Genomic DNA, 27,335 nt, shown 5'->3' with positions numbered 1-27,335 from the left:
CTAGCAACTCCTTAGCAACCAGCTAGCAACACCTTTGCAACCACCTAACAACACAATTGAAACCAGCTAGTAACAACTTAGCAACATTAAAGCAACCACATTGCATACCCTAGTAACTAGCAACCACTTAGCAACATAGGAACATCGTATCACCCATATGGGATAGCAGCCACCTAGCAACTCCTTAGCAACCAGCTAGCAACACCTTTGCAACCACCTAACAACACAATTGAAACCAGCTAGTAACAACTTAGCAACATTAAAGCAACCACATTGCATACCCTAGTAACTAGCAACCACTTAGCATCACAGGAACTGTCTTGGATATCATAACAACAGCATAAAAAAGTAGATAGCAACCACTTAGCAACATAGGAACATCGTATCACCCACATGGGATAGCAGTCACCTAGCAACACAATATAAACAGCTAAGAATAACTTAGCTAGCAACTACATAGCAACCACTTGGATACCATAGCAGCAGCTTAGCAACAGCATAGAAACCAGATAGCAACCACTTATCAACAAAGAAACACCTTAGCAAACACCTAGCAACACAATAGCAATCAGCTAGGAACAACTTAGCAACACATTGTAGCAACCATCTTGGAATTTAACTTTCTTAAAATACCATAGCAACAGCATAGAAACAATCTAACAACCACTTAGCAACGTTGGAACACCTTAGCAACCACATGGGATAGCAACCACCTAGCAACACCTTAACAACTACTAGGTAAGGTCACAGCGATCACCTGGGATAACATATTGTTGGGTGGGAACCAGTTTAGCTTGTTCCTATTGCTCAGCTACTGTACATTACATTTATCTTTTTTTCCTAAAAATAAAATAAACCAATTGATTAATATTTAAAATAATTAGTCAGTAGTGAGAGCGCTGTCTACTGGAGTTTATTAACTCATATTTAATATTGAAGATATTCAGTCACATGAAAAATGAATCAGTTTATGCTCCCTCTGATCCACCAGGGGGCGCTGATTTACATTCTGCTGTTTTAGTTCTTGTATCTGAATTTTACCAGCATTAATATTCAATCTGATGCTGCTTGACAGTAACAGAATAACTGACTTGTTAAATATGAAACTTATTAAAAACAGATAAACTGAAGATTAAACTCTAAAGCAAACTTTTATAAACACTTTAATCACCTAATGACAGAAAGTCTAACCTTACATATCCAGGGAAAAATATGTGGAATTTATTTACAACTAGATACATATTAGATATATAATTTATGAAGAATTTTTTTAACTAAATATTAAAATTATCAATACAATTATTATACTTGTTGTACAGCATTCTGCTGCACATTTATTATCTCACATTTGGCACTTTTTTTTACAGTAACTACTCATTTCTACTTTGCACACTGTTATATTCTTCTTTCTATATTCTGTCAATTTAGTGTATATATTTTATTATATTATATATATGTTCAATTTCAGTTCTTAGTTATATTATTACTGTATATATTTTATCTTATGTCTTATTTGACATCTCTGCTTTAGTTTTATTCGCATATTTTAAATATTCTATCTTTATCTTTACATTATATATGATTTTATATCTCATTGTTACTGTTGTTGTTTTTTTTAAATGTATATGTTGTTCTAGAATTGCATAATTACATTTCCCATCTTAAAGATAAACCTTTTGTCATTTCTTAACCTGAACAAGCTAAATAACCAGTATAACCAAGCTTGACCAGCATGAACTCACTGTTTGACCAGCATAACCAGCAAGGCCACACTGGTCAACCTGATTAATAGATGACCAGAATTAAATGCAACATACAATATGCTGGTAAAAAGCTGATTAAACACATGAACATCAAAAAAACAGCTTAAACCTTCTGAAACCAGCTGAATTTTTAAGTAGGAAATATATTAAATATCTCCTATGTTCCTTGTTTTAAATTATAATTAAAAACCCTATAGATGAATATATATTTACCTGGGAGGAGGAGGAAGAGAAGGAGAAGGAGGAATGGGACGGTAGCCATGACAACCCCAAAAACTCCCACCAGTTCTGAGGTATAAAATGTAATCCAATTTATACACAGCTACATAATTCAACACTATCAAATAATGTAAAAAAAACAACAACAACAGATCAGGACCAAGTTTTTCAAAAGCATCTCAGCATCAGGATCATCCTGAGAGATAGTAGAGAGAGTGTACCGTGTGATGCTCGTTCTACTCTCTAAGAATCATCTTTGTGCTGAGATGTTTTGAGGAATCCAGCCCCGTTGAGATCATGTAGTGAGAAAGATCTTACCTGCTGAAGTTCTCGTTGCTGAATGAGGTGGAAAGGTTTAAAACACAAGGATGACGCTCATCATAAAAACGTCAGTGTAAGGTTAGACCCTTTGTGGGCAGGAGCTGATAAACAAATGTTCTAATAAACACAGAAACACTCTGACGTAGGGCTGCTGCATCTGTTTCCATGGTTGGAGACTGGAGAACCAGTCAAACAAGTTCTCAGCTTGAACTGTTATTTTTGAGCATCCTTCCTAATACTGTATTTGTAGATTGCACTTACTTACTGTGTTCACAGGTAATGATTTCTGGTAGTGTTCCTGAACACAGACAGAATCATGCCTTTTTAATGCAGTGCTGCCTAAGGTCCCAAAGATCACCAGCATCCAGTATTATTATATATTTATACTAATACATATACACTCACAATTATTAACGATCTTTCGTCCAGTCTGTGTCCCCTGTCCAGTCTCAGCTCCCTGTACAGTCTTTTGTCCGGTCTCTGTTCCCATTTACAGTCCAGTCTCCCCTTATATCCAATGTCTAGTCCATAGTCCGGTCACCTGTCTTGTCCTGTGTTCCTCCCTCTTAGTTCTGTCTCTTGTCTTGTCCTGTCCTCTGTTATCCCTCTTTTAAAGGGGGGGTTATGTCACACCTTGTCCTGTGCCTGTCTAGTATTTCTCTCTTTTGATACTGTGTGCTTCTGTCCTCAGTTTTTCTGTCTTGTGTTACTAGCCATGTGTTCTGTAAGCACATGGCCTTGTTTTTTATTACCCTGTCTCTGCACTAGCCCCGCCTGCCTCATTTGTAACCCCACCCTGCTCATTACTTCTCTGGGTGTACCTTGTCTGTGCCTGTGTATAAATACTCCATGTGGTTGTGCTTTTTGTTTTACCCTGTTGTGTTCTACCCCGCTTTATTGTGTGATTGCTGTTAGTTTGACCCTCATTCCTGCCGTTTTGTGTAAGTTTCTGGTTTGGTTTCTTTGTTTATTTTTGATTCTTTGTTTGACAGACCTTGTTAGTCCTTTATTTTGTTTAATAGTCTTCGTTTTTATGTCACTGTTTCTTTCTTTGTCTCGTTTTTGTTCTTAGTTTTTGTTTTGTAATGGCTACTAATAAAAAGGCTGACCTGCATTTGCATCCTGCCTCTGAATTGTTACATAATGCCATTTGGATTTGTCTAGTCTTTTCTCCTGTTTTGGTGGCAGGGAGTTTTATTCTGTATCGCTTGTCAATAAAATAATTTTACATTTTACGTACATTTTACATTTGCACAGTGTCCAGCGCTTGGTCTGGCAGAGGATCTGGGGAGAGAGCCCACTCTAACTTCCTGTTGTGGCGTGACTTGTAGACCAGGTCATAACAAAAAGCAAATACACTGATGAGGAAACGATATGCAAATATGCTTCCAGAAAAAAGTCCTACAGGCGCGAAACATTTGCATAGAATTAGAAAAAAAGAGAGGAAAATTGAATGCTGTACCTTCAACAGTATCTGCTTAGCAACAACACAGCTCAACAAGCAAACTTCCAATGGCTTATCAAAAAGGCTGCTCCATGAAGTTTAGCTAACAACCTAAGAGATTTAACAATTACATATGTATTTTCATATGTAATTTCCTGCTTTCTTATGTATTTAAACACCTAAGTCGACCTACAGTAACAGCTTCCCCACAGCAGGTTCTAGCCCTGCCTACTACTCAGGCTATTGACTGACAGGTAAGTTAACCAATCACCATGCACAAACTTAAAAGAAATAGGGAATAGTGTGTGAGCCTAAATAAACTATTGTATTAAAATAAAATAGAAAAATGTATTTATTTAAAACTTTATTAAATAAAAGGGACATTTAACAAGGCTGCATATTATGTCATGTTTAATGTGTGGTGGTCCAAACAAATAATTGGAAACGCCCCCCCCCCCCCCCCTTTAGAATTAATGGATGTGATGTGTTAATGGATAATTGTGTTCTTATTGACCACTTATTCGCTTATTTCACGCGGCCGCCATTTTGGATTGAAAGCGAGGCTGTGATGGGAGGAAGTAGAAGTGAGACCACACTTAACAATGGCATGGACATCGAATCTACAGTTATTACCGCGTTTTACAATGAACGACGTAGAACAATGGGCTGAAGAAGGATGCCGAATACCGAGAGCAGTGCTGTTAAAAGGATACAGCAACTGGATAGAGGGGTACATAACTAATATTAAAGGTAAGTTAATGTTTTAGTCTCCTTTAGCTAGCCTAGCTAATGATACCTAGCTAACTAAGCAAGCTGTTTTTTTTCAAACATTAAAAATACTAGCGGGATGAATGGCTTATAATTATTAAGTTTGTGTTAACTGTTGTTATATTGGCTAAATGGTAGGATGAGGTCCAAGCTGTTTGGGATGGTAATTGTTTTCCATTTTAATTTACTTTAGCTGTTAGATGTAATTTAACACCATCGGTTCATTTTACAAGCTAATATTCGGTTTTTTAGTCAGGACGAGTGAGGCAGGCTGTGTTGTGAGGGCCAGGTCGTTTCGGTCATTCAGGAAAAATGACACACCTTACAGTTTACAGGTAGTAAAAGTTAGAAAACTGTGTTCGTTTGTTCTGTTCATCACTTAACACATAACGGAAGCAGCCTATACATCTAGGTATATTTTACTAGATCAGCAAAATATTTTTTTGACAGAACTATTATCCTAGGTGAAATAGAAACACTTCCATAATGTTGAGGTTTATTATGAAGACAATTTCTGGTTTGTATTCTGTTAAAGCAGAATATGTTGCACATGGAAGGATAGTTGAGTTATAACTAACCTTTTTAACTATATAAATATATCTTTCTTAAATATTTACTTCTTTAAACATTATTCTAAACCTTAGATATGTATCCAAATGAGAAACCTTTTATAGCTTGTTTACACATTTTTTTGTTATTGCAGGTGGAGTTTCCATCTGATGGCTCCTTTATTGGACAGTCAGTGTGCAACTGCAAAGCTGGTCAGGGTCACTGCAATCATAAAATTGGACTGCTGTACACTCTTGCACATTTTTTGAAGCTAGACTGCAAATCTGTCCCTCCTACAGTTAGTAAAACCTCACTGCCACAAACTTGGCACATTCCACCACGTGCATTAGGTTTAAGCCCAAAACCTATTAATACAGTGAAAGTCTCAAAATTAAAGCCTTCGACAGCAACTCAACTTCCAAAGAAATATAAAAGATGTTGTAATGGTATAGTTCCCAACCTCTATTGCCCCATTACAACCCCTCTGCCAAGTGATGAGTTTGCACACAACCTCACACAGAACCTTTCAGCTATTGGTAGCACCTGTCAAATGATGCAGCTACTTCAAGCATCTACCAGACATCCAGTGGATAATGTTGCAACAGAGTTTGGAGACCTGCCCTGTGGATCAGTGTTGACTTACCAATCCCTCAATCTGCCCACCACTTCAATCACTGATGATCACCCACTCTTTCCTCTGCCACCACAGACATGTAATTTTTTTGTCCACTGTACCAATGACAACCACCTTGAGCGGATCCACTTTGATGCCAAGAAATGGGAGTCTATGAAAACTAAACTGGACATGTTCTTCTTTGAATATTTTCTGCCTGGCCTGTGCGGATGAGGAGGCTAAAAATAAAGGAAGGCTACATACATTTGGCATTGTTTCTAAAGAAATACAACTGTTAAAAGGTAATTCTGTAATGTGTCATAACCATAAAAAATGAATTGAGAGAGATTTTTAGGAAAAATACATTGTTTTTATTGGTTCAGAATGAGCTAAAATTTGTTGTTACATTGATTTTATAAACACAGAAAATTACACATCATTAAAACACAGCTGAATAAATGTTACGTTTGTTAATGTTTGTAAGGATTGTTGTCCAGCAAGTCCAGTACAGTCAATAAAATACTGAATTTGTAAAATATAGTTCATGGTTGTACTATGTATGTTAACGTCCGATAATCCACTTTGAATATTAATTAAATTAAAACACATTTAAAAAATAGGTCCCTGAAAATTTGTAAGTAGAGCACAAACAGTCCATAGCTGGTTAACTGAACCACACAGGGAAAGGGGCATAACTCCGTCAAATATATGGTATTCTTTAATGCGTCTGATTGCCCTCTCAACATGGACCCTCAAGCGAGCAATTTCTTGTGTGTATGTAATTTCTTCTTTACTCTTCTTTACTGCCCACTTGGCCCCAAGAATGTAGGAATGACAAGTTTTACATCAATCTCACTGAGGAGGTCTTTGATAAGAAACCCCTTATCTGCAATTACTTCATCCCCTGGTTCAAGTAGGCTCAGAATACCAGACTCTTTGGTTATTTCTTTATCTGAGATGGAGCCTGTGTACAGGTTGCTGACTAGACTAATTGACCCAAAAGGAGTAATACCAATCAGTGACTTTAGTGTGGTGGTACCTTTATAATGGGAGTATGTGACTGTGTTAAGAACTTTTGAGCTTGCGGTTTGGATGTGGATTTCTGTACAGTCTAGTATCACTCGTGCTTTGGGGAATGTCAGTTTAAAAGAGGGTGGCATCAGTTCATCTACAGCCACTCTACTTGGCCATATTGGTAATGTACCAAGCATAAAGTACAGGTAATTGCACCAGGTTATACAAACCCTGCTGACTGTTGCTGGCGATACATTAAACCGCACAGCTAAAAATCTGCAGCGAAAAAACCCTGCCGTGCACGACAAAGGAACAGAAAGAACTGGTCAAATAGGCATAGGTGTTGAGCTGTGAATGTGGGTTTTACACAGTCTTGTTCTGTAGTATTTAGCCTTTGCATTTGACTCCATCTAATCATAGACTCAGCTGTAGGTTGTAGAGCTAGGAAAACAGCTTTTAGTGTGCCATAATCATTAAATCCAGTGTAAAACATGATCATTTTGGGCTCACACTGGAAGCGTTGCAGATGAAATTGCTCCAACTTCAGGTTTTGATTTTCTTCCTCCAGACGGGCAATCTCCCTCTTTGCTGCATCAAGCTGTTCTTCTACAGTCGGGGTCTCCTCCAGATAGTCATGATCACCCAGTGTCCCTAAGACCTGCTTAGAACTGTGTTGGAGAAGTGACAAAAGAAAATGGGAATAAAAAAAAGCATGCAAGATTAGTAATGTGATTAGTTTTTCAGTTTACATCTAAAACAAATACCTTAACTTAAAGTGCCTTAAAATTGTTATGGATAAACAGACATCACTTCATGCACTACACCATATAATTACGGGCTTAGACAATTATTTTGTTAACATAAAAGATCAAATATTAAACATAAAAACATAAAATGTTTAAAATATTATCAGGACTTTTCAAGTTAACCTTTGTAAAGAGTAATACATTAATTGATAAACGCATTCATCATCTACAGCTCTGTACATATCTGTTAACTCACGTTTCTTTCTCATGCAGATTTGAAATTTGCACTTCTTCCTCTTCTTCATCAAAGTCACAAGTTGCGCTAAAAATGTTGACAAACAGATAAATTACTGATTAATAAAGTGATCACAAGATGTTTATTTGAATGGGCTGTTTATATTATAATTTGAATCAATTTGATAATTTAATCCAATACCTAAAATGTGCTTTAGAAGTGCCCAAATGTAATTTTAAGATATAGAACATTATCATGATATAACACTAAAAGCATTTATCATAGTCATATAAATAATTCGTATGTCTTATCTAAATTACACTTGTAGGCACATTATGTTAATTACACCACTGAACACACTATTTTCTGATTACATCATTACATACATATCAAAACTATAATGCAGATTTATGAGCTCGGAAACATACATAAACAGTGCAAGCACAGACACTTACATTGATTCCCCCTCTGATGCTGTTGCTATTGGGTCCCTGCACATATATGAGAATTGTGAATTAAAGTCATTATTATTTATATTCTTCAAGCTGGTACAAAAATGATTTAACTAATTTCGGTTGATCTTTACCTCTGGATTCGTTCTATTGTCCTCCTCGTCTTGAGCTGGCACCATGAAAACAACGTAGGCACACTGCCGGTTTTTAGTTTGTTCAATCCTGTAATCGATTTTAATATGCAGTCTTGGGAAAAGTGTTTGGAACACACTTTTGTGTTGTCTGTGATCTGAAATGAGAAACGTGGTTGTATCACTAAATAGCAAGCGTATATCCATATAAAAAAATGTTATGGTGGACAACCCACGATCCGTATGCCACGGCTAGCCAACAGTTATCCAATCTAGGTTAGGTTACTGTCCTACGCACAAACTAGTTATCAATCTACAGATTTTTAAAAACACACAACATATAGACAAGTTCTTACTCTTTATTTACAGTTAATAACGTCTGGAAATTATTATCAAGACAGAGCTTAACGTTAATGTTTTTATTTTGCCTTTGCTAGCTAGCGCGAGCTAACCCTAGCTTAGCAAACGCTAGCTTGTGATACATTACCTGAAAATAGGGTCCAACATCTCTTTTGATTTTAACAATCCACTGGCGACGGGTGTCTGGATTGCACGGAAACCGATGGAAGGACAAGTGCTGATCCGTTTCTCGCCTTTTATAGGAATTACAACCTGGCACACAGCAATATGCCATGTCAGTATCGCCGAATGGACTCGCCGTGCTCCACTCTTGCAGCTCCGCAGGACACTTCCGGAATTCCTCCCACCACAGCCTCGTTTTCGTGAAGGATTTTTTCAAAATGGCGACCAACATGAAATAAGCCCATTATCACAGATGCAAATAAGATGACTAGTGTGGACTTCGTACAGTCCAACATCCCAGAATGCACCTCGCAGCAGTATCGGCTTAATGGAAAAAGTACTTACTGTAAGTTATATGTTTAGAAAATAGTACTGCTGTGTGATAAAATAAAGTTTAAAGTTATTTTTAGGTAAGAATGTAGGGGTTTAGACGTCAGATATATAGTTTATTTATAAAAAAAACGGCTATATGAAAACCTGCTCCTACTCTCCTGAGAGGGTCACATGATCAAGAACAGAGCTGTTCCAATTACATAAGAACTGTATGGCGTCATCCCGTCCTCGGGACTCCTCCTGGCCAAGTACAGGAGTCCACACTTGTGTACTCCATATTTAGAAACTACTTAAGTCTTGATTCTGTTAGCGAACATGCTAACTACAACTGCCTAGCAACCACCTTTAGCTTTAGCAACAGGTGCTGACATACAGCTAAATGTACATAAACAGTTTTTTTTATGAATATAACCAAGCTTAGTTCACTATATCATCAAACATTTACCTCATTTCCACATTTTTAGGGTGTTTACAGGTAGAGAGCTGCTTGGTTCATTAATGTGTTTGAATGCTGGAGAAAGGAACTCAGATGCTACAGAGACAGAATGCATTTAGGCCACGCCCACACTGTGGGGGACTTTGCACTTGTACTTTGCACTTTCCTCATTACTGATTTTAACTCAAATAGCAAACACGCTAACACACTGTTACATGATTTGCAGGAAAAAAATTAAAGATTTTTTAACTGAATCAAGGTTTTACTGGATTTTAAGATTAAAAAAGTCGTAGTAAAGGTAAAGTTATCAGGAGACTGGAGGGTCGTGAGAAGACGATTGTACAGAGATGTCATAAGAAATTATATAGTCTTTTACTACATAAAAATACTTTTTGAGCCATCAAATGATTTTTTAAGCACCACAGAAGTGCAGATATTTTATGATGTGATTTGATGATTAGTGACATTTTATAAAATAAAAAATGTGCCTGGTGTTACTGTCCCTTTTTGTACCTTTCTTTGGTGCACGCAATGTTTAAATAACAAAAAATATTCATACAGCTAATTATTATGTAATAATATAGTTTACATTTATTAAGGAATTAAGAATTTTTCATCCCAGATGTGAATGTTTCTGTAGAACTAGCAATCTGTAAAATCTTTGTTTATTGTCAGGAAAAATGAACACAAGGCTGCTATTATAAGAACAAGTTTTCCTGATTACAGCAAACACATCCCTGAAAAAGAACAAAGAACAGTTCTATATATATTTAGGCTTCATCTGAAATGTCAGAAATGCTGAACTGAGGCAGAATTTTCTGTTTCAAACACAGCCTTAGATTTGAGAGAGAAATAATGGCAGGCTGAGAGCGCACTCTGCTGGAGTGCACAGACATTTACACCCTGTTTAATTTCACATTTATCTCTCAAGGTATTCGGATGATCTCTGAGATATTTATATGTAAATTTTGGATCATACTTTTTAAATGTAAAATTACCTCAAAATTAGTTTTTGATCATTTTAACTGGTAGTCAATTAATTAAACCTTTGAAAAATATTTTTTTCTCACTAAAAAAAGTTTAACCCTGTCCCAGACAGCCCCTGTATGATTATGAATTGTAAGTAATTCTTGTAGGACCTTAATATGAGATGTCCCTTGTTTATGATCATTTTATTCCATGTAGATTTTTGTAGAGTATTTAAAAATATTCCCAATTTAACTGCCAAGAAGGTTTCACCTGTTTATCCACAATTACGAACATATTTTATCAAAATATTAATAAAAAACAAATAAATAAACAAACACATAAATCTCAGCATGATGGGGTTGAAGTAATAAAAGGGTGTCAGGTGGGGTGCAGGAAGGACGAGGAGGCGAACACAAACGCAAACCACAAAAATATTTAACAAAAATAAACACAAAATAAACATGGAATAAACAAAAGAAACCAGGACTGAAGAAACACAAGTGAAAACACGGCGCACAGACAGACGTGAAACGTACAAGGACCGACACGGGAACAGGAAACACAAAGCTATAAATACACATGGGAACTAGAAACACCTGGGGCTAGGGGACGGAGCTACAACTGAACACAGGTGACAACATTAAAGGTAAAGATGTGGACTAACACTGGGGCGGAGCTACAAAGAGGGAGCACGTGGGAGAGCACAGGCACAAGGAACAGGTAAACACACACAGAAAAACATGACCACAGATTGGAAACAGGGCAAGGACGTGACAGAAGCCCCTCCTAAACGCGCAGCTCCCGAGGCACTCAAACGAAACGAAAGCCAAGGGACGAGGACGCGGACTGGACAGGGGACGCGAAAGGAGACTGGGCATGGGGCACGAACGGAGACTTGATAGAGGACTGGACAGGGGATAGGGACGGACACTGGAATGAGGACAGAAAGGCGGACTAGAGAGGGGACGTAAAGAGAGACTGGACGGAGGACTGGACTGGGGATGCAAATGGAGGAAAGACTGGACAGGGCACTGCACAGTACTGGGCCAGGGGACAGTGATGAACACATTAACAGGAATGGACACGAACACAGGGACAGGGACAGGAACAGAAAAACCACCAGGGAAGGGAACCGAAACACAGACAGACACGGGAACAAAAACGAAGTCTCTGAGTGTGGCTCGGCTGCAGCTGTAAGGGACGTGTCTGTGTTCATACTAAGCAACATGTATGATCGAAAAATTTCTACTGGGTTGTTAATGGGCACGTTTGTAAATTATCTACATTTCACTCTACATCTTTCTACCACCAGGGGGAGACTGTTTTAACAATATGCTCAAATGTTCATACTCTGAAATTTTACCCACCCAACAGAATAACAGTGGTTTATCAGCTATGAATCAACTGATAACTGGACTTTTTTAAAACTAATTACTGTAAAATAATTTAATCTAATATAAAATCTTAGAAAAAAGTGCTGCACAATTTACACTACACATTAATACAAACAAATATAACATTTTGTTTCTTTTTATTGTTAATAAATGTTCAATGTTCAGAAATTACACAGCAACACATTACAATATTTCCTCTCAAATAAAATATGGAATACAAATGCAGTAGAAATATTACTTTATAAAAATCACCCTTTGTACCGAAACCTTATAGGTAAAGAAAGTTTAAGCATTGTAAAAAATATATACAGTAACTGAAGTGTGTAGCAAGTGACAGTCAGTATTATTTCTAAGTCATGACCTGTTAAGTATCAATCCAATTTTATTAAACAAACCTCCCAATAATAGTAATTAAAAAAAAAACTCAAAACGCACTGTTCCACATTATTTAGCAGGCCACAGGTTTCAAGCAACATGGGAAAGAAAAGGGATCTCTCTGTTGATGAAAAGCATGAAATATTGCAGTGCCATTGCAAGATATGAAAACAATAGAATTTTCATAAAAATCTTGCGATGCAGTTGTGTATAAATCTACTATTCTGCCGCCCCTAACCAGAGCTCACAAGCAGAAACGGTTGCAGTGGGCCCAGACATACATAAAGACTAATTTCCAAACAGTCTTGTTTACTGATAAATGCCGTGTAACCCTGGATGGTCCAGATGATGGATGGCCACCACGTCCCATCAAGGCTGCGACGTCAGCAAGGAGGGGGCAGAGGTTTGTTTAATAAAATTGGATTGATACTTAACAGGTCATGACTTAGAAATAATACTGACTGTCATGAATTAAAATTATATTTACTGTTATTTACATGGACCATTTAGTAAAAATCGGAGTGAAATATCACTTGCATAACATTTTGAAACACGGTGTATAAATGAAGAATTTCTGCACATTTTAGTGTTTATCTGCTCGACTGCTTGATTCGGATGAGCGTTTATAATGATGAAGCTCTTCCTGAAAGAAATAGAAGAGTCAGAGAAACACTAAACTGTTAAGTTTGTTTAAGTCGACAGACGGCTCTGAGTTTAGAGACGCTCGTCTTCACACTGAATGATTTCTCCACAGGGTTCGGGGCACCACAGCTGGAAGGCGGTGGGCGCTCTCCAGACCACTTGGTCCAGGGACCCAAAGACAGTCTACTAGACAACTTCAGCAGCTCAGTGATTCGCTTCTGTCCAAGCCCCACCCACATCGGCCCAGAGAAACCCCTCCTCCTGAGCTCAGACTCCAGCTGTTCCTGCTCCAGATCAGACTCGATGCGCAGAAGTCCATCCCTGTTGTCTTTCTTACAGTAGTCCAGAGCGTTCTCCCAGCTCATGGTGTCATCACTAACATGGATGTGCACTGATAGAGACACATGAGCACAAACAGAAAAGCATGTTTTAGACTGAAATAGAAGAAACAGATCAATAGAAGAAACAGATCAATAGAAGAAACAGATCAATAGAAGAAACAGATCAATAGAAGAAACAGATCAATAGAAGAAACAGATTAATAGAAGAAGTCAGGACTTACTGCTGTAGCACAGAGCAGATCCAGTATTACTGCACGGCACTGAATACATTTTTCCTGATACCAGTTTCACACAGTCTGCTGGAGAAGGTTTAGGGTGATCGTCCCACCAGTTTCTGTAAGCAGATCTTTTTCCATCAGCCCACTGCCAATCATCACGCAGCAGACCAATCCAGAAGAAATCACTGCTCTTCATCCCTGCTTTCTTCACTGCTTCATTCTGCTCCTGATCTCTGATGCTGACCAGATCAGTGTAGATCTTCCTGCAGTAACTCTGAGCTTCATACCAGGTCAGAGACTGATCAGTGATCAGGTGATAGCTGAAGGTAAGGTCAGTCTGACCTGTAAAAGGTAAGAATAAAATTACTGTGATCATCAATTAAACACCTCTTATCATGAACCAACATTAGTATTTAATATCATGTAGATGGAGTTCAGGATCTTAATGTTGTGTTGAATGTAAGTGTTAATATCAACACAACGAGACTGTTGTGTAAAATTTCACACAAACTGTAATAATTACTTTTTCAAGATTTACTCTGAATTAACACATTAATTCCTTATTACAAATATATAGGATTTTTGACCTTTATTAAAAAGTACTTTTTATACAATTTATACTATTGTCTTTGATGTGGGGGTATTTTTTGACAGGTTTATTCATTATTTTAAGTCATAATCAACACAATTTTGAAATATATGTATATTCTACCAAGTTTATTCTACCAAGTATATTCTACCAAGATGTTTTTTAATACATTTCTAATGTTTTACTATTTTCCTAAAATATCAAGCTACTTAAACGTCTCCGAGTATTTCTTGTCCCTGCTGTCATCCTGGGATAACCCCACCCCTTTAAGAAACCAGCTGTTAACATCCTTTAACAACCTTCTCAATGTCTTATTTTTAAAGGACTAAAGGACACTTGCTGCTGCATGTTCAGCAATTAATAATATTAATAAAATAATAATAATTATATTATTATGCTTAGCTTAGGTAAAGCTTAAGCTGTCCACCCTGTCCTGGTAAAAAAAAATCTAAATCTTCAAAAAAAACAAGGTCACCATAAACCACGATTTTATCAAATACCAATTTTATGGTTAAAAATTAAACATTGCTTCAAATAGAAAAACATTTTAAACACTCAATTTAGCAATATTTGTTTTTAATCCATTATACAGTATTCCAAGCACCACAATACCAGATATTTTATTCTGTGTTTTGATGTACAATTGCAGCCATTTTGTTTTTAATGAAAATTGTCAATAGTTGTTCTTTTTTTTAAATAAATGTACAAACATTTTCCCCAAAAATAAGCTGTTTTTTATGCATATTCATATAGCCAACAAGTTATGTGATAAAATAGTCTATGTTTAAATGTAATTCAAGAATTAAGACATTTTCCATAATAATCCTCCCTTTCGAGCAGCTGAGGATGAGAGGATGGACGAATGCATGTCAGGAAAAAAAATGATTAAGCTGTGAAAATACGATTTCAGTGTTGCTGGAAATCTTAGAAATATGATACAAATTTAAAATCATAAAAAAATCTTCAGGTAAACAAAACGACAAGACTCTTAAAGGCACAGTAATTTGATAATGTGTGTTCTGTAGCTGAAGCAAGCTAACAATTCATCTCAAACAGCCTAAGTCTAAATAATTAATAGTCAGTATTTACCTTGTTTATAACACATGAGGTTTCGTGTCTCTGTACACTGAAGATTTTCCCATAATCCATCAGCCCTCATAGCAGCACAGCAGCGCCATGAGTCACAGTCTCCAGTTGCAGCACTGAATGTAACGTCATCACCATTAGACCATTTTACATTCCTGTACAGACCAGTCCATGCAGAGCCGATACCAGTCAGTCTGATCAGTGCAGTGATGTCTTCATCATTATACACAGTAACCAGATCAGTGTAGTTCTCTCTACAAGCTGCTCGAGCTTCAGACTGAGTCAGGTTCTTCTCTATGAGATGGAAAGTTGTGAGAGAATTTCTTTGTTCTGCAGCAGAAAAGACTGTGGAGAAACGTTCTGTAGTTAATGAAGCAGAACAGAAATTAAAGTGTTACACAGGGGATCTGCAGGTAAAATGACATTTTAAGCCATTTTAATACCATGTGATGGACAGTGCTGCATTGTGGACTGCCAGCAGCGGGCAGGTAGACACAGGGGAAGAAATGGTAGCTCTAAACTCCAAGTCCCATAATTCCTGGCGGTGATCATTATCAACCAGCTGCACCTGTGCAGCACCCTATACAAACTCCAGTCAAACCAAAACTGATGACAAAAGTGGGGTTTTTGGGAGATTGAATCAAATTGACCATTTGATTTATAAAAAGATTAGATCTTGTGAGATCTTCGAATCATCATCCACCATAGTGATATCTGGTGAGTAATTCGGCTCTTAACTTAAGTTCGAAATGATCCCAAAGGTCTGATCCAGCAGACTTTAGTCTTTTTTAAAGTCCTTTAATTTCACAAATGGTTTGACAAATAATAATATTAATAATAAAAATAATAATACTATTAAATACTATTAATATTGTTTGTTACAAATATTTATTACAACAGAAATTGCATCTCTTTTAAAATGTGACCGTGTTGTCTTGTGTCATGTTCACAACAAACAGTTCTGAGATCAGAGATCACATTTTTAAACTCTCATATATCTCAGCTCTAATCTCAGATCAGCTGCTTTCACTTTATTATTACCCAAACTCGAGAAAAGATTTAAACGTTTCGAAACTGTGTGCCATAATGAAGTCTGTTTTTGTGCAGTCATGTGGCTTTTTCGTTTTGATACAGACTTCAAAACAGTGTATCGAAACACTTAGATTCAAATGAGTGCTGCTCATCCCGGTCATTTGGTCATCACCGACATTAACAGATGCTGGTAGAGACAGTAAAGAGCATGTTTTAGAGTGAGAGCAGAGACACTCTGATTTATATACAGTGTGTTATATAGATGATACTGAACACTGCTGAGAGAGTTATAGAGAGTGAAGTCAGGACTCACTGTTGTAGCACAGAGCAGGCACAGTATTACTGCATGGCACATTTAGCCATTTCCCATTCACATTCAGCTGTGTACAGTTTATTGATATTGTTGATGGTCGAGGGTAACCAGTGTCCCAGTTTCTGTAAGCAGATCTTCCTCCATCAGCCCACTCCCAGTCATCACGCAGCAGACCAATCCAGAAGAAATCACTGCTCTTCATCCCTGCTATCTTCACTGCTTCATTCTGCTCCTGATCTCTGATGCTGACCAGATCAGTGTAGTTCTTCCTGCAGTAACTCTGAGCTTCATACCAGGTCTTATTCTCAGTGATCAGGTGATAGCTGAAGGTGAGGTCAGTCTGATCTGTGGAGAGAAAAGATTGAACACATTTAGCTCTTTTCTGCAGAAACTCTTTGAGATTTTGGTCACCAGCGTCCAATGAGAGAAAAGAAACTCACAGAACAACATTTCAGTTTAATTTTGTTCTATCTCTGAGTCTCTGATGTCATGAAGAAGGACTTGCAAAAGTATTCATAAACTTTTTCACATTTTGTCACCTTACAACCACAAACTTAAATGTATTATATAGAGATTTTAAGTGATGAACCAACACAAAGTAGCACATAATTGTGAAGTGAAATAAAAATGATACATTGTTTTCAATTTATTTTAAAATAAAAGTCTGAAACGCGTGATGTGCAAAAGTATTCAGCACCTTTTACTCTGAACCCCCTAATTAAAGTCCAGTGAAGTCAATTGCCTGCCTTCAGAAGTCACTAAATTAGTTAATAGAGTCCTACTGTGTGTCATTAAGTCTTAGTATAACCATAGCTGTTCTGTGAAGGCATCAGTGGTTTGTAACCGTGAACAATCAGCATCATGAAGACCAAGAAACTCACCAGACAGGTCAGAGATAAAGTTGTGGTGAAGTTTAAAGCAGGGTTAGGTTATAAAAATATATCCTAAGCTTTAAGCATCCCAAAGCGCACTATACAATCCATCATCCAAAAATGGAAAATGTATTTCTACAACTGTAAACCTACCAAGACATGGCCGCCCAGCCAAATCAACAGATCGAGCAAAGAGAGCACTGGTCAGACAAGCAGCCAAGAGGCCCATGGTCACCCTGGAGGAGCTGCAGAAATCCACAGCTTAAGTAAGAGAATCTGTCCACAAAACAAATAGAAGTTCTGCACTCCACAAATCTGGCCTTTATGTAGGAGTGTCAAGAAGAAAGCCAGTGTTAAAAGAAAGACATGAGAAGCGCTGTTTTTACAGCAAACATGTGGAAGAAGGTGCTGTGGTCAGATGAGACCAAAGTTGAAAAGTAACACTGATCATCATCCTGAACACACCATGACCAAAGTGAAACATGGTGGAGGCAGCATCATGCTGTGGGATGCTTTTCTTCAGCAGGGACAGGAAAGCTGGTCAGAGTTGATGAGAAGATAGATGGGCTTAATACAGGATAATCCTGGAAGAAAACCTGGTGGAGGCTACAAAAGACTTGAGACTGAATTCAAGAGAGAGCTTCAAGACAATGACCCTAAACATACAGCCAGAGCTACAGTGGAATGGTTTATATCAAAGAATATTCATGTGTTAGAATCACCCAGTCAAAGTCCTGACCTAAATACCACTGAGCTTCTGTAGCTAGACATGTAAATTGCTGTTAACAGACGCTCTCCTTCCAACCTGGCTGATCTTGAGCTGTTTTATAAAGAAGAATGAGTAAAAATCTCAGTTTCCAGATGTGCAAAGCTGGTAGAGACAAACCCCAAAAGATTGCAGTTGTATTTGCAAGTAAAAGGGGGCTGAATACTTTTACACATCACACTTTTCAGATTTTTATTTGATTAAATTTTTTAAATCCATCATTTTCATTCCACTTCACAATTTTCACTATTTTTTGTTAGTCTATTACTTTAAATCTCAATAAAATACATTTAAGTTTGTGGTTGTAAGGTGACAAAATGTGAAAAAGTTCAAGTATTGTAATGGAATACCGTGGTATTAAATGATTCATAATGTTAAAGTGTTTGAGATTGGGTAAAGAGTAACATCTGGTTTTTGTACGAATACTGGCTGCTGGTAATGGGGAGGTTCAAGACAGCAGGGATCCAGAGTTTTAGTCACGTACACCACGTGCAACATGGATCGGGGTGAGGGGCTATTCTTCTTTCTTCTTCTTTCTATATTCTGTCAATTTAGTGTATATAGTTTATTATATTATATATATGTTCAATTTGAGTTCTTAGTTATATTATTACTGTATATATTTTATCTTATGTCTTATTTGACATCTCTGCTTTAGTTTTATTCGCATATTTTAAATATTCTATCTTTATCTTTACATTATATATGATTTTATATCTCATTGTTATTGTTGTTGTTTTTTTAATGTATATGTTGTTCTAGAATTGCATAATTACATTTCCCATCTTAAAGATATACCTTTTGTGATTTCTTAACCTGAACAAGCTAAATAACCAGTATAACCAAGCTTGACCAGCATGAACTCACTGTTTGACCAGCATAACCAGCAAGGCCACACTGGTCAACCTGATTAATAGATGACCAGAATTAAATGCAGCATACACTATGCTGGTAAAAAGCTGATTAAACACATGAACATCAAAAAAACAGCTTAAACCTTTTAAAAACAGCTGAATTTTTAAGTAGGAAATATATTAAATATCTCCTATGTTCCTTGTTTTGGATTATAATTAAAAACCCAATAGATGATTATATATGTACCTGGGAGGAGGAGGAGGAGGAGAAGTAGAAAGAGGAATGGGACGGTAGCCATGACAACACCAAAAACTCCCACAAGTTCTGAGGTATGAAAAAAAGTAATCCAATTAACACACAGCTACATAATTAAACACTATCAAATAATGTAAAAAACAACAACAACAGATCAGGACCAAGTTTTTCAAAAGCATCTCAGCATCAGGATCATCCTGAGAGATAGTAGAGAGAGTGTACCATGTGATGCTCGTTCTACTCTCTAAGAATCATCTTTGTGCTGAGATGTTTTGAGGAATCCAGCCCAGTTGAGATCATGTAGTGAGAAAGATCTTACCTGCTGAAGTTCTCGTTGCTGAATGAGGTGGAAAGGTTTAAAACACAAGGATGACGCTCATCATAAAAACGTCAGTGTAAGGTCAGACCCTGTGTGGGCAGGAGCTGATAAACAAATGTTCTAATAAACACAGAAACACTCTGACGTAGGGCTGCTGCATCTGTTTCCATGGTTGGAGACTGGAGAACCAGTCAAACAAGTTCTCAGCTTCTCTGAAAATGTAACTGTTATTTTTGGGCATCCTTCCTAATACTGTTTTTGTAGATTGCACTTACTTACTGTGTTCACAGGTAATGATTCTGGTAGTGTTTCTGAACACAGGCCTTTTTAATTCAGTGCTGCCTGGGGTCCCAAATATCACCAGCATCCAGTATTGACCATCGCTCTTGTCTCGTGCACACAGTTCCACACTTCCTGAAACTTTTCATGATAATATATAATGTAGATGAAGGATGTCCTAAGTCGCCATTCTTCTTGTAAGGACTGAGTCTTTAAAGAGCAAAGATGGGCAGAAAATATCTACTTTCTTCACATTTTATCTGTGGTAAATTATATATACTGATACTTATACATATACACTCACAATTATGAACGATTTGCTATACAGCAAATGGCCCCATTTTAACCAGTTTTACATCCCTATACAGAATTATATACAATCCTTAACATGCTATACATCCCTACATGCAACGATATACAATAATAAGCCATTATTACATTCCTATATAGTTATATTCAGTCTTTTATCACATGTACATCACTACATTAATGTGCAACATCTTTAACTAGTCATACTACCCATCCCCATACACAGTGTGGTACCCACAGCTCCTGCTCCAGTGCCAGCGACTCCTGTCGCTCCCTTGATCTTGTACCCACACCCAGAACTATGAACACCTCCCTGTGATTTCCTCCTAGACCATCCCCCAGGTCACGTGCCTCCAGACCAGCCCCCAGGTCACGTGCCTCTAGACCAGCCCCCAGGTCACGTGCCTCCAGACCAGCCCCCAGGTCACGTGCCTCTAGTCCAGCCCCCAAGTCACGTGCCTCTAGACCAGCCCCCAGGTCACGTGCCTCCAGACCAGCCCCCAGGTCACGTGCCTCTAGACCAGCCCCCAGGTCACGTGCCTCTAGACCAGCCCCCAGGTCACGTGCCTCCAGTCCAGCCCCCAGGTCACGTGCCTCCAGACCAGCCCCCAGGTCACGTGCCTCTAGACCAGCCCCCAGGTCACATGCCTCTAGACCAGCCCCCAGGTCACGTGCCTCCAGACCAGCCCCCAGGTCACGTGCCACCAGACCAGACCTGCCCCAAGGTCGCCAGCACCAATCCCCAGAACTGTGCCCACACCGGCCCCTCAAGACTTTTGCCAGTCCTGGGTTCTTACCACGTTTGTATTCATACCTGTTTCTATTCCAGTTCCTGGTACTGTCTGTGTCCCTGTACCTATTGCTGTTTGTGTTTCCATTCCTGTCCCCGTCACTGTGTTCGTGTCAGTCAGGTAAGTCCTCTGTCCAGTTCTGCCCTGTCTTCTCTCTAGTTCCCATTCTCGTCTTCTGTCCAGTCCCTGTTCCTGTCTTCTGTCCAGTCTTTTATCCAGTCCACTGTCCAGTCCCCGTCCCTGCCTAGAGTCTGACCCCCTGTCCGGTCCTTTGTCCAGTCTGCATCCCCTGTCCAGTCTCAGCTCCCTGTACAGTCTTTTGTCCAGTCTCTGTTCCCATCCACTGTCTAGTCACCCCTTATATCCATAGTCCATAGTCCGATCACCTGTTTTGTCCTGTGTTCCTCCCTCTTAGTTCCTTCTCTTGTCCTGTCCTCTGATAACCCTCTTTTGAAGGGGGAGTAATGTCACACCTTAGCCTGTGCCTGTCTTGTATTTCCCTCTTTTGATCCTGTGTGCTCCTGTCCTCTGTTTTTCTGTCTTGTGTTACTAGCCATGTGTTCTGTAAGCACATGGCCTTGTTTTGTTATTACCCTGTCTCTGCACTAGCCCCGCCTGCCTCATTTGTAACCCCGCCCCTCGTTACTTCTCCAGGTGTCCCTTGTTTGTGCTTGTGTATAAATACTCCATGTGGTTGTGCTTTTTGTTTGACCCTGTTGTGTTCTTTGATAGACCTTGTTAGTCCTTTATTTTGTTTAATAGTCTTCATTTTTTTATGTCAGTGTTTGTTTCTTTGGCTCAGTTTTTGTTCTTATTTTTTTGTTTTGTAATCTGTATTTGCATCTTGCCTCTGAATTGTTACATAATGCCATTTGGATTTGTCTAATCTTTTCTCCTGTTTTGGTGGCAGGGAGTTGTATTCCCTATCACTTGTCAAAAAAATAATGCTAATCCATACATTTTACATTTGCACAGTATCCGGCGCTTGGTCTGGCAGAGGATCTGGGGAGAGAGCCCACTCTAACTTCCTGTTGTGGCGTGACTTCTAGACCAGGTCATAATAAAAAGCAAATTCACTGATGAGGAAACTATATGCAAATGCTTCCAGGAAAAAGTCCCACAGACGCGAAACATTTGCATAGAATTAGTAAAAAAGAGAGGAAAATTGAATACTGCACCAGTACTGCACCAGTATCTGCTTTGTAACAACACAGCTCAACAAGCAAAATTCAATCAATACTGTCTACCTAAGATAACATTACTAAAAACATGCTGCTCCACTGCTTTACAATTATATCACTGTAACTACATAAATTATATGCCATTACCTGTGTTCTTATGTATGTAAAAACCTAATTTTACTTACAATGACTGTAAGGCAGTCCTAGCCCTACCTACTACTTAGGCTTCTGACTGGCAGGCCACTTATCCAATCATCTTGCACCAACTAAAAAGACATGACATACTGCACCAGGAGAGACTTTAAAGTATGCAAGCCCAGCACACTCCACCTGTTAATATATCCCAGAATCCCATTGGAGCACCGCGGCACTGAGGGATAGCAGTAGGCCTAAGCGGCGCAGGTTAAAATTGAGAGTTTTAAGTCTAAGAGTTTATTATTTAGAGCTTTGTAATTTATTTAGAACTACTCTCAGTAACACAGTGCTAACGCTGCTCAGTGATTAGTAAAGAGGGTTAGACATGAAAATAAAGAGATTTTTTTTGATGCAGCTAAAAAACACCAGTATTTACTCATGCACTACAGCCCTCTGTGTTGCTAACCGTGCTGCTTAGCTAAGACAGGGTTAATTTGGTTCTTATCAGCCTGTATAATAAACTAATCTGAGGTAAAAGACTGTCGTAAAACACATTTATAAATAATAACTTGAATCTGGCTGAATATCTAAATATTTAGTTTTATGAAAAAGGTAGCTAACGAGCCACGATGATGATAATTTCTGTTGTACTGAATTTGAAGTATATTTGTCTAATACCAGAGCTAAACTTTATAATTTAATCGTGTGTGTGTTTATAGATTCAACTATCCAGCCAGTAGAAGGAGAAGAGAGGATGAAGACCAGGAGATGGACAAGATTGGACAAAAATGGACAAGATTGGACTAATAAAATAATAAAAATGCTATAAAACTACTTTAAAGACTTGTCATTCTTCTATTTTGTAAAACTGTAAGGAGTAAATATGCAACTTAGGGAAAATTAAGTTGTTTTTTTTAAAATAAGAAAACAAAAATAATAATTTTATGTATTTAGTTGTAAAATCTCACTGCCACTTTCACAAAACTGGCTGTATTGATTAAACTTTGCTTAGCATATTAATTTTATACATTACTTTTATAATTACACATATGTTGGCTTCTATGCTTTACACTGTCAGTAAAATAGATGTATAACAGTAAGAATAATGTGATATATAATATTTATTATAAAAAGGATGCACCTCCTGGTAGAAAACACTGAGGTAAAAAAGGGATAACTGAGATGAAATGATAAAGTTGAAACCTTTAGAGATATTTTGTTGCATAAATAAAATATTTATTAATGACACTACATGTTTTTTTTTAATACTGAATAAGCTCTATTTATATTTGTTATTTAATATATACCTTGAATTTGATTAAAAGATAATTTTTTGTTTTAATGTTTTTTACAGTCTGTGTTTATTAAACAGGACTGTTTGGGGTTTTGTTTGTTAATAAAAGCTGATGAGTGAAGGTAAGATGGCGGAACACGCAAACAAAAAAAAACCCCACAAATGGAAGTTTTTTCCTTGTTAAAAGTGACGATTAGCACTATAGTACCATAGAATTATGTGTAGTTTCAATGTTCTGTGGCCAAATTCTTCATAACAAGCATAAAAAAGATTGCTAACGTTAGTAGTTTGTCTCAGTGGTTAGCCAGCTAGCTAACTTTTCCATTCCACCTTAAATGGTGCAACAGAGGACAGGGGCTGCAGCATTTAAGGCGGAACGCAATAAAAAATAAAAACTAATCAAAGCTAATTTCAGCGCCAGTCACAGAGGAATTGTCTTCTGTCCAGTCTTTTATCCAGTCCACTGTCCAGTCCCCGTCCCTGCCTAGAGTCTGACCCCCTGTCCGGTCCTTTGTCCAGTCTGCATCCCCTGTCCAGTCTCAGCTCCCTGTACAGTCTTTTGTCCAGTCTCTGTTCCCATCCACTGTCTAGTGGACAATAATAACTAATTTATGAACCATCTCCCCCCTTTCTAAAGACATATTATGCCCTGAAGTTAACTAGTTAACCAGCAGCTAGGTTGCTTTAGCGCTCCACTGCTATAGTTATATCTGTAACAGGTGTTTAAGGGTTGTCCTAATTCTTAAAGGGAAGATTTTACCCCTTCACCATATGTTCCTAGAAGAAGGGTTATACTCGAAAACAGGGGATAGGGGTAATTTAAGTGGTAAGTCTTGGTTCTGTTAGCAAACATGCTAACTACAACTGCTTAGCAACAACCTTTAGCTTTAGCAACAGGTGCTAACGTTCAACTGAATGTACAGAAGCTCTGTTTTTTATTAATATAACCAAGCTTATTTCACTATATCATCAAACATTTACCTCATTTTATTGTGTTTACAGTTAGAGAGCTGCTTGGTTCATTAATGTGTTCAAATGCTGGAGAATACTCTGCACTTTCCTCATTACTGATTTTAACTCAAATAGCAAACACGCTAACACGCTGTTACACGATGTGTTGCAGAAAAAAAAAATATTTAAAAACTAAATCAAGGTTTTACTGGATTTTAAGACTAAAAAAGTCGTAGTAAAGCTAAAGTAATCAGGAGACTGGAGGATCGGGAGAAGACGATTGTACAGAGACGTCATGAGAAATTATAAAATCCTGATAGCGTTCACATCTGCGTGCATAGCAAACATTTTGTGTCCAGTAGGTGGAAAAGTTAATTATTTCTGAGGATTTGTGGTTAAAATTGATCCAGACAAATTACTTAAATACAATAATAATATAGTCTTTTTTACCACATAAAAATACTTGTTCCTACGCTTGTTCCGCCATCTTACCCTCACTCATCAGCTTTTATTAATAAATAATACCCCAATTAGTCCTATTTAATAAGCACAGCTTGTTTACTAAAATATAAGCTATGTATTATATAACAAATGTAAATAGAGCTTAGTCAGTATTAAAAAAAACATGTAGTGTCATTAATAAATATTTAATATATGCAACAAAATCTCTAAAGCAGCTTTATCATTTCACCTCAGTAATCCTGTCTTTACCTCAGTGTTTTCCAGCAGGAGGTGCATCCCCTTTTATCATTGCTATTATTTAATCACATTATCCTTACTATTATTATACATATCATTTACTGACAGTGTAAAACATAAAAGCCAACATATGTACATTTTATAAAATGAAAATGTGCCTGGTGTTACTTTCACTTATTGTACCTTTCTTTGGTGCTGAGGAGTAACTGTTTATTTTACCTTGAGTGTACTGACAAATATCTTTCAATTATGATAACTTATCTTAGTATCTATAATTACATAATCATTGTGTGAAACCTTGTATTCTATATGCATTAACCAATATTCACATTGTATTTGATCATTTCTATTACTCACAGTGTATTTTACACGCATTTATATAGAAGATTAACCAATAATCACAATATATTCTTTACATATATAGTAAAACATTGTTTGATCAGGCATGTGACTAACACCGACCTTATTATGACAAATTAACCCACATGATACATAAGGCATTTACTAACACATAGGACCTATTATATGGCGGACTAACCACGCGCTACTAACACATTAACATATAACATATGGAATCCATTGTGTGACGTGTGTAGCTCATGCTTGAAGCATTTCGTTCACTGCATGTCTCTGACTAACGACCATCAATCATCGGCTGGTGCACTCTGTACGAACTGAATTGATACAAAGGAGGCTTCGGGACGAACAGTGCGGCCTTTCTCTCTCTGTGCGTGCAAAGTCCTTCACCTACCAAAGCGTGAGGAGGACGCGCACATAGGGAGGGCGGCACTGTCTAATTACTGAAACAATATCACACTGTCTGACTGGACCCAGTCAATTCTTGAAACAATACCACACTGTCCGGCTGGATACAGTCAAGGCCAAACACTAGGGGTCCGGTCAGACCTGTGAAACTTGAGCACTAACACGTGAAATTATGCATACTAACATGAGATGATTTTAGCAACACCTCATCAGCAGGTTTCACGTCATTTGGGTTATAAACATGGAGTCAGATCAGAAGGGGGTCAGAACTTATACTGGGACAGCTAATAATTGGTTTTGTATGTTCTCCTGGATCCAGTACTTTGTAATAAATACTTGGTTTGCTTTCAACTTCACTCCACCTGTCTGACTCTCTCTATCAAACGAACACGCAGGGGAGTTGTACCCCGGACCTTTCATTTTCTTTTCTACAACAGTGCACATAATGTTTAAATAACAAAAAATGTTCATACAGCTAATTATTATGTAACAACATTATTAGTATTCGGATGATCACTCAGATATTTATATGTACACTTTTTGGATAATACTTTTTAAATGGAAAGTTACCTCAAAAATAGTTTGTGACCATTTTAACTTGTAGTCAATTAGTTAAACATTTGCAAAATGAAATCTCAATCATTATTATGAATTTATTTCTCACTAAAAGAAGTTTAACCCTGTCCCAGACAGTTTAGTCCCTGTATGATTATGATTTGTAAATATATTAAGTAAAATCTTGTAGAACCTTAATATGAGATGTCCCTTGTTTATGATCATTTTATTCCATGTAGATTTTGTTTTTCACTGCCGGTTATATTTGTTTATGATATTGTATTAACGATTTTCTACATTTTTATATTTAGATCACATACTTATATTAAAGCTCTTTACCAACCACATTACCCACCTATTTTTCTTACCAGCCACCCTAAAATAGCAAACTAAAACCAGCCCTAGTAGCACATAATGGCCTCCACAACATTACTGCATGGCACTGTTTGCCATTTCCCATTCACATTCAGCAGTGTACAGTTTGATGATGATGATGATGATGATGATGATGATGATGGTCGAGGTTGTCCATCCTCCCAGTTTCTGTAAGCAGATCTTCCTCCATCAGCCCACTCCCAGTCATCATGCAGCAGACCAATCCAGAAGGGTGTGCTGCTGTTCATCCCTGCTTTCATCACTTCTACATTCTGGACCTGATCTTTGATGCTGACCAGATCAGTGTAGATCTTCCTGCAGTAACTCTGAGCTTCATACCAGGTCTTAGACTGATCAGTAATCAGATGATAGCTGACTGAGGTGAGGTTAACTGTGAAGAGGACAAAGTGAACACATTAAACTCTTTGT

General features: G+C 37.7%; 2 protein-coding genes and 1 long non-coding RNA gene across 3 annotated transcripts in view; 1 reads left to right on the top strand and 2 right to left on the bottom strand.

Annotated features, from left to right (window-relative positions):
• LOC103036681 (macrophage mannose receptor 1) overlaps positions 1-27,335 on the bottom strand; it is a 130,195-nt gene that overhangs the window by 11,493 nt on the left and 91,367 nt on the right. The window contains exon 4 of the mRNA XM_049478425.1: positions 15,164-15,505. Coding sequence (XP_049334382.1) covers positions 15,164-15,505 — 342 coding nt within the window. The remainder of the gene's footprint in view (positions 1-15,163; positions 15,506-27,335) is intronic.
• Positions 4,267-6,217, top strand: LOC125801647 (uncharacterized). Its single transcript, XR_007438844.1, has 2 exons — positions 4,267-4,497; positions 5,219-6,217. It is a non-coding gene; the product is annotated as an uncharacterized LOC125801647 (long non-coding RNA).
• LOC111193700 (THAP domain-containing protein 2) lies at positions 6,088-9,041 on the bottom strand. Its single transcript, XM_022675170.2, has 5 exons — positions 8,743-9,041; positions 8,259-8,413; positions 8,128-8,163; positions 7,694-7,759; positions 6,088-7,359 (listed from the first exon to the last, which is right to left on the bottom strand). Exons 1-5 carry the CDS (start codon positions 9,007-9,009, stop codon positions 6,960-6,962), a joined length of 924 nt encoding a protein of 307 aa, XP_022530891.2. The 5' UTR covers positions 9,010-9,041; the 3' UTR covers positions 6,088-6,959.

The sequence above is a fragment of the Astyanax mexicanus genome, chromosome 4 (genome assembly GCF_023375975.1).
Source record: "Astyanax mexicanus isolate ESR-SI-001 chromosome 4, AstMex3_surface, whole genome shotgun sequence".
In the NCBI taxonomy this organism is placed as follows: domain Eukaryota; kingdom Metazoa; phylum Chordata; class Actinopteri; order Characiformes; family Acestrorhamphidae; genus Astyanax; species Astyanax mexicanus.
This window is presented reverse-complemented; position numbering and strand designations above follow the sequence as displayed.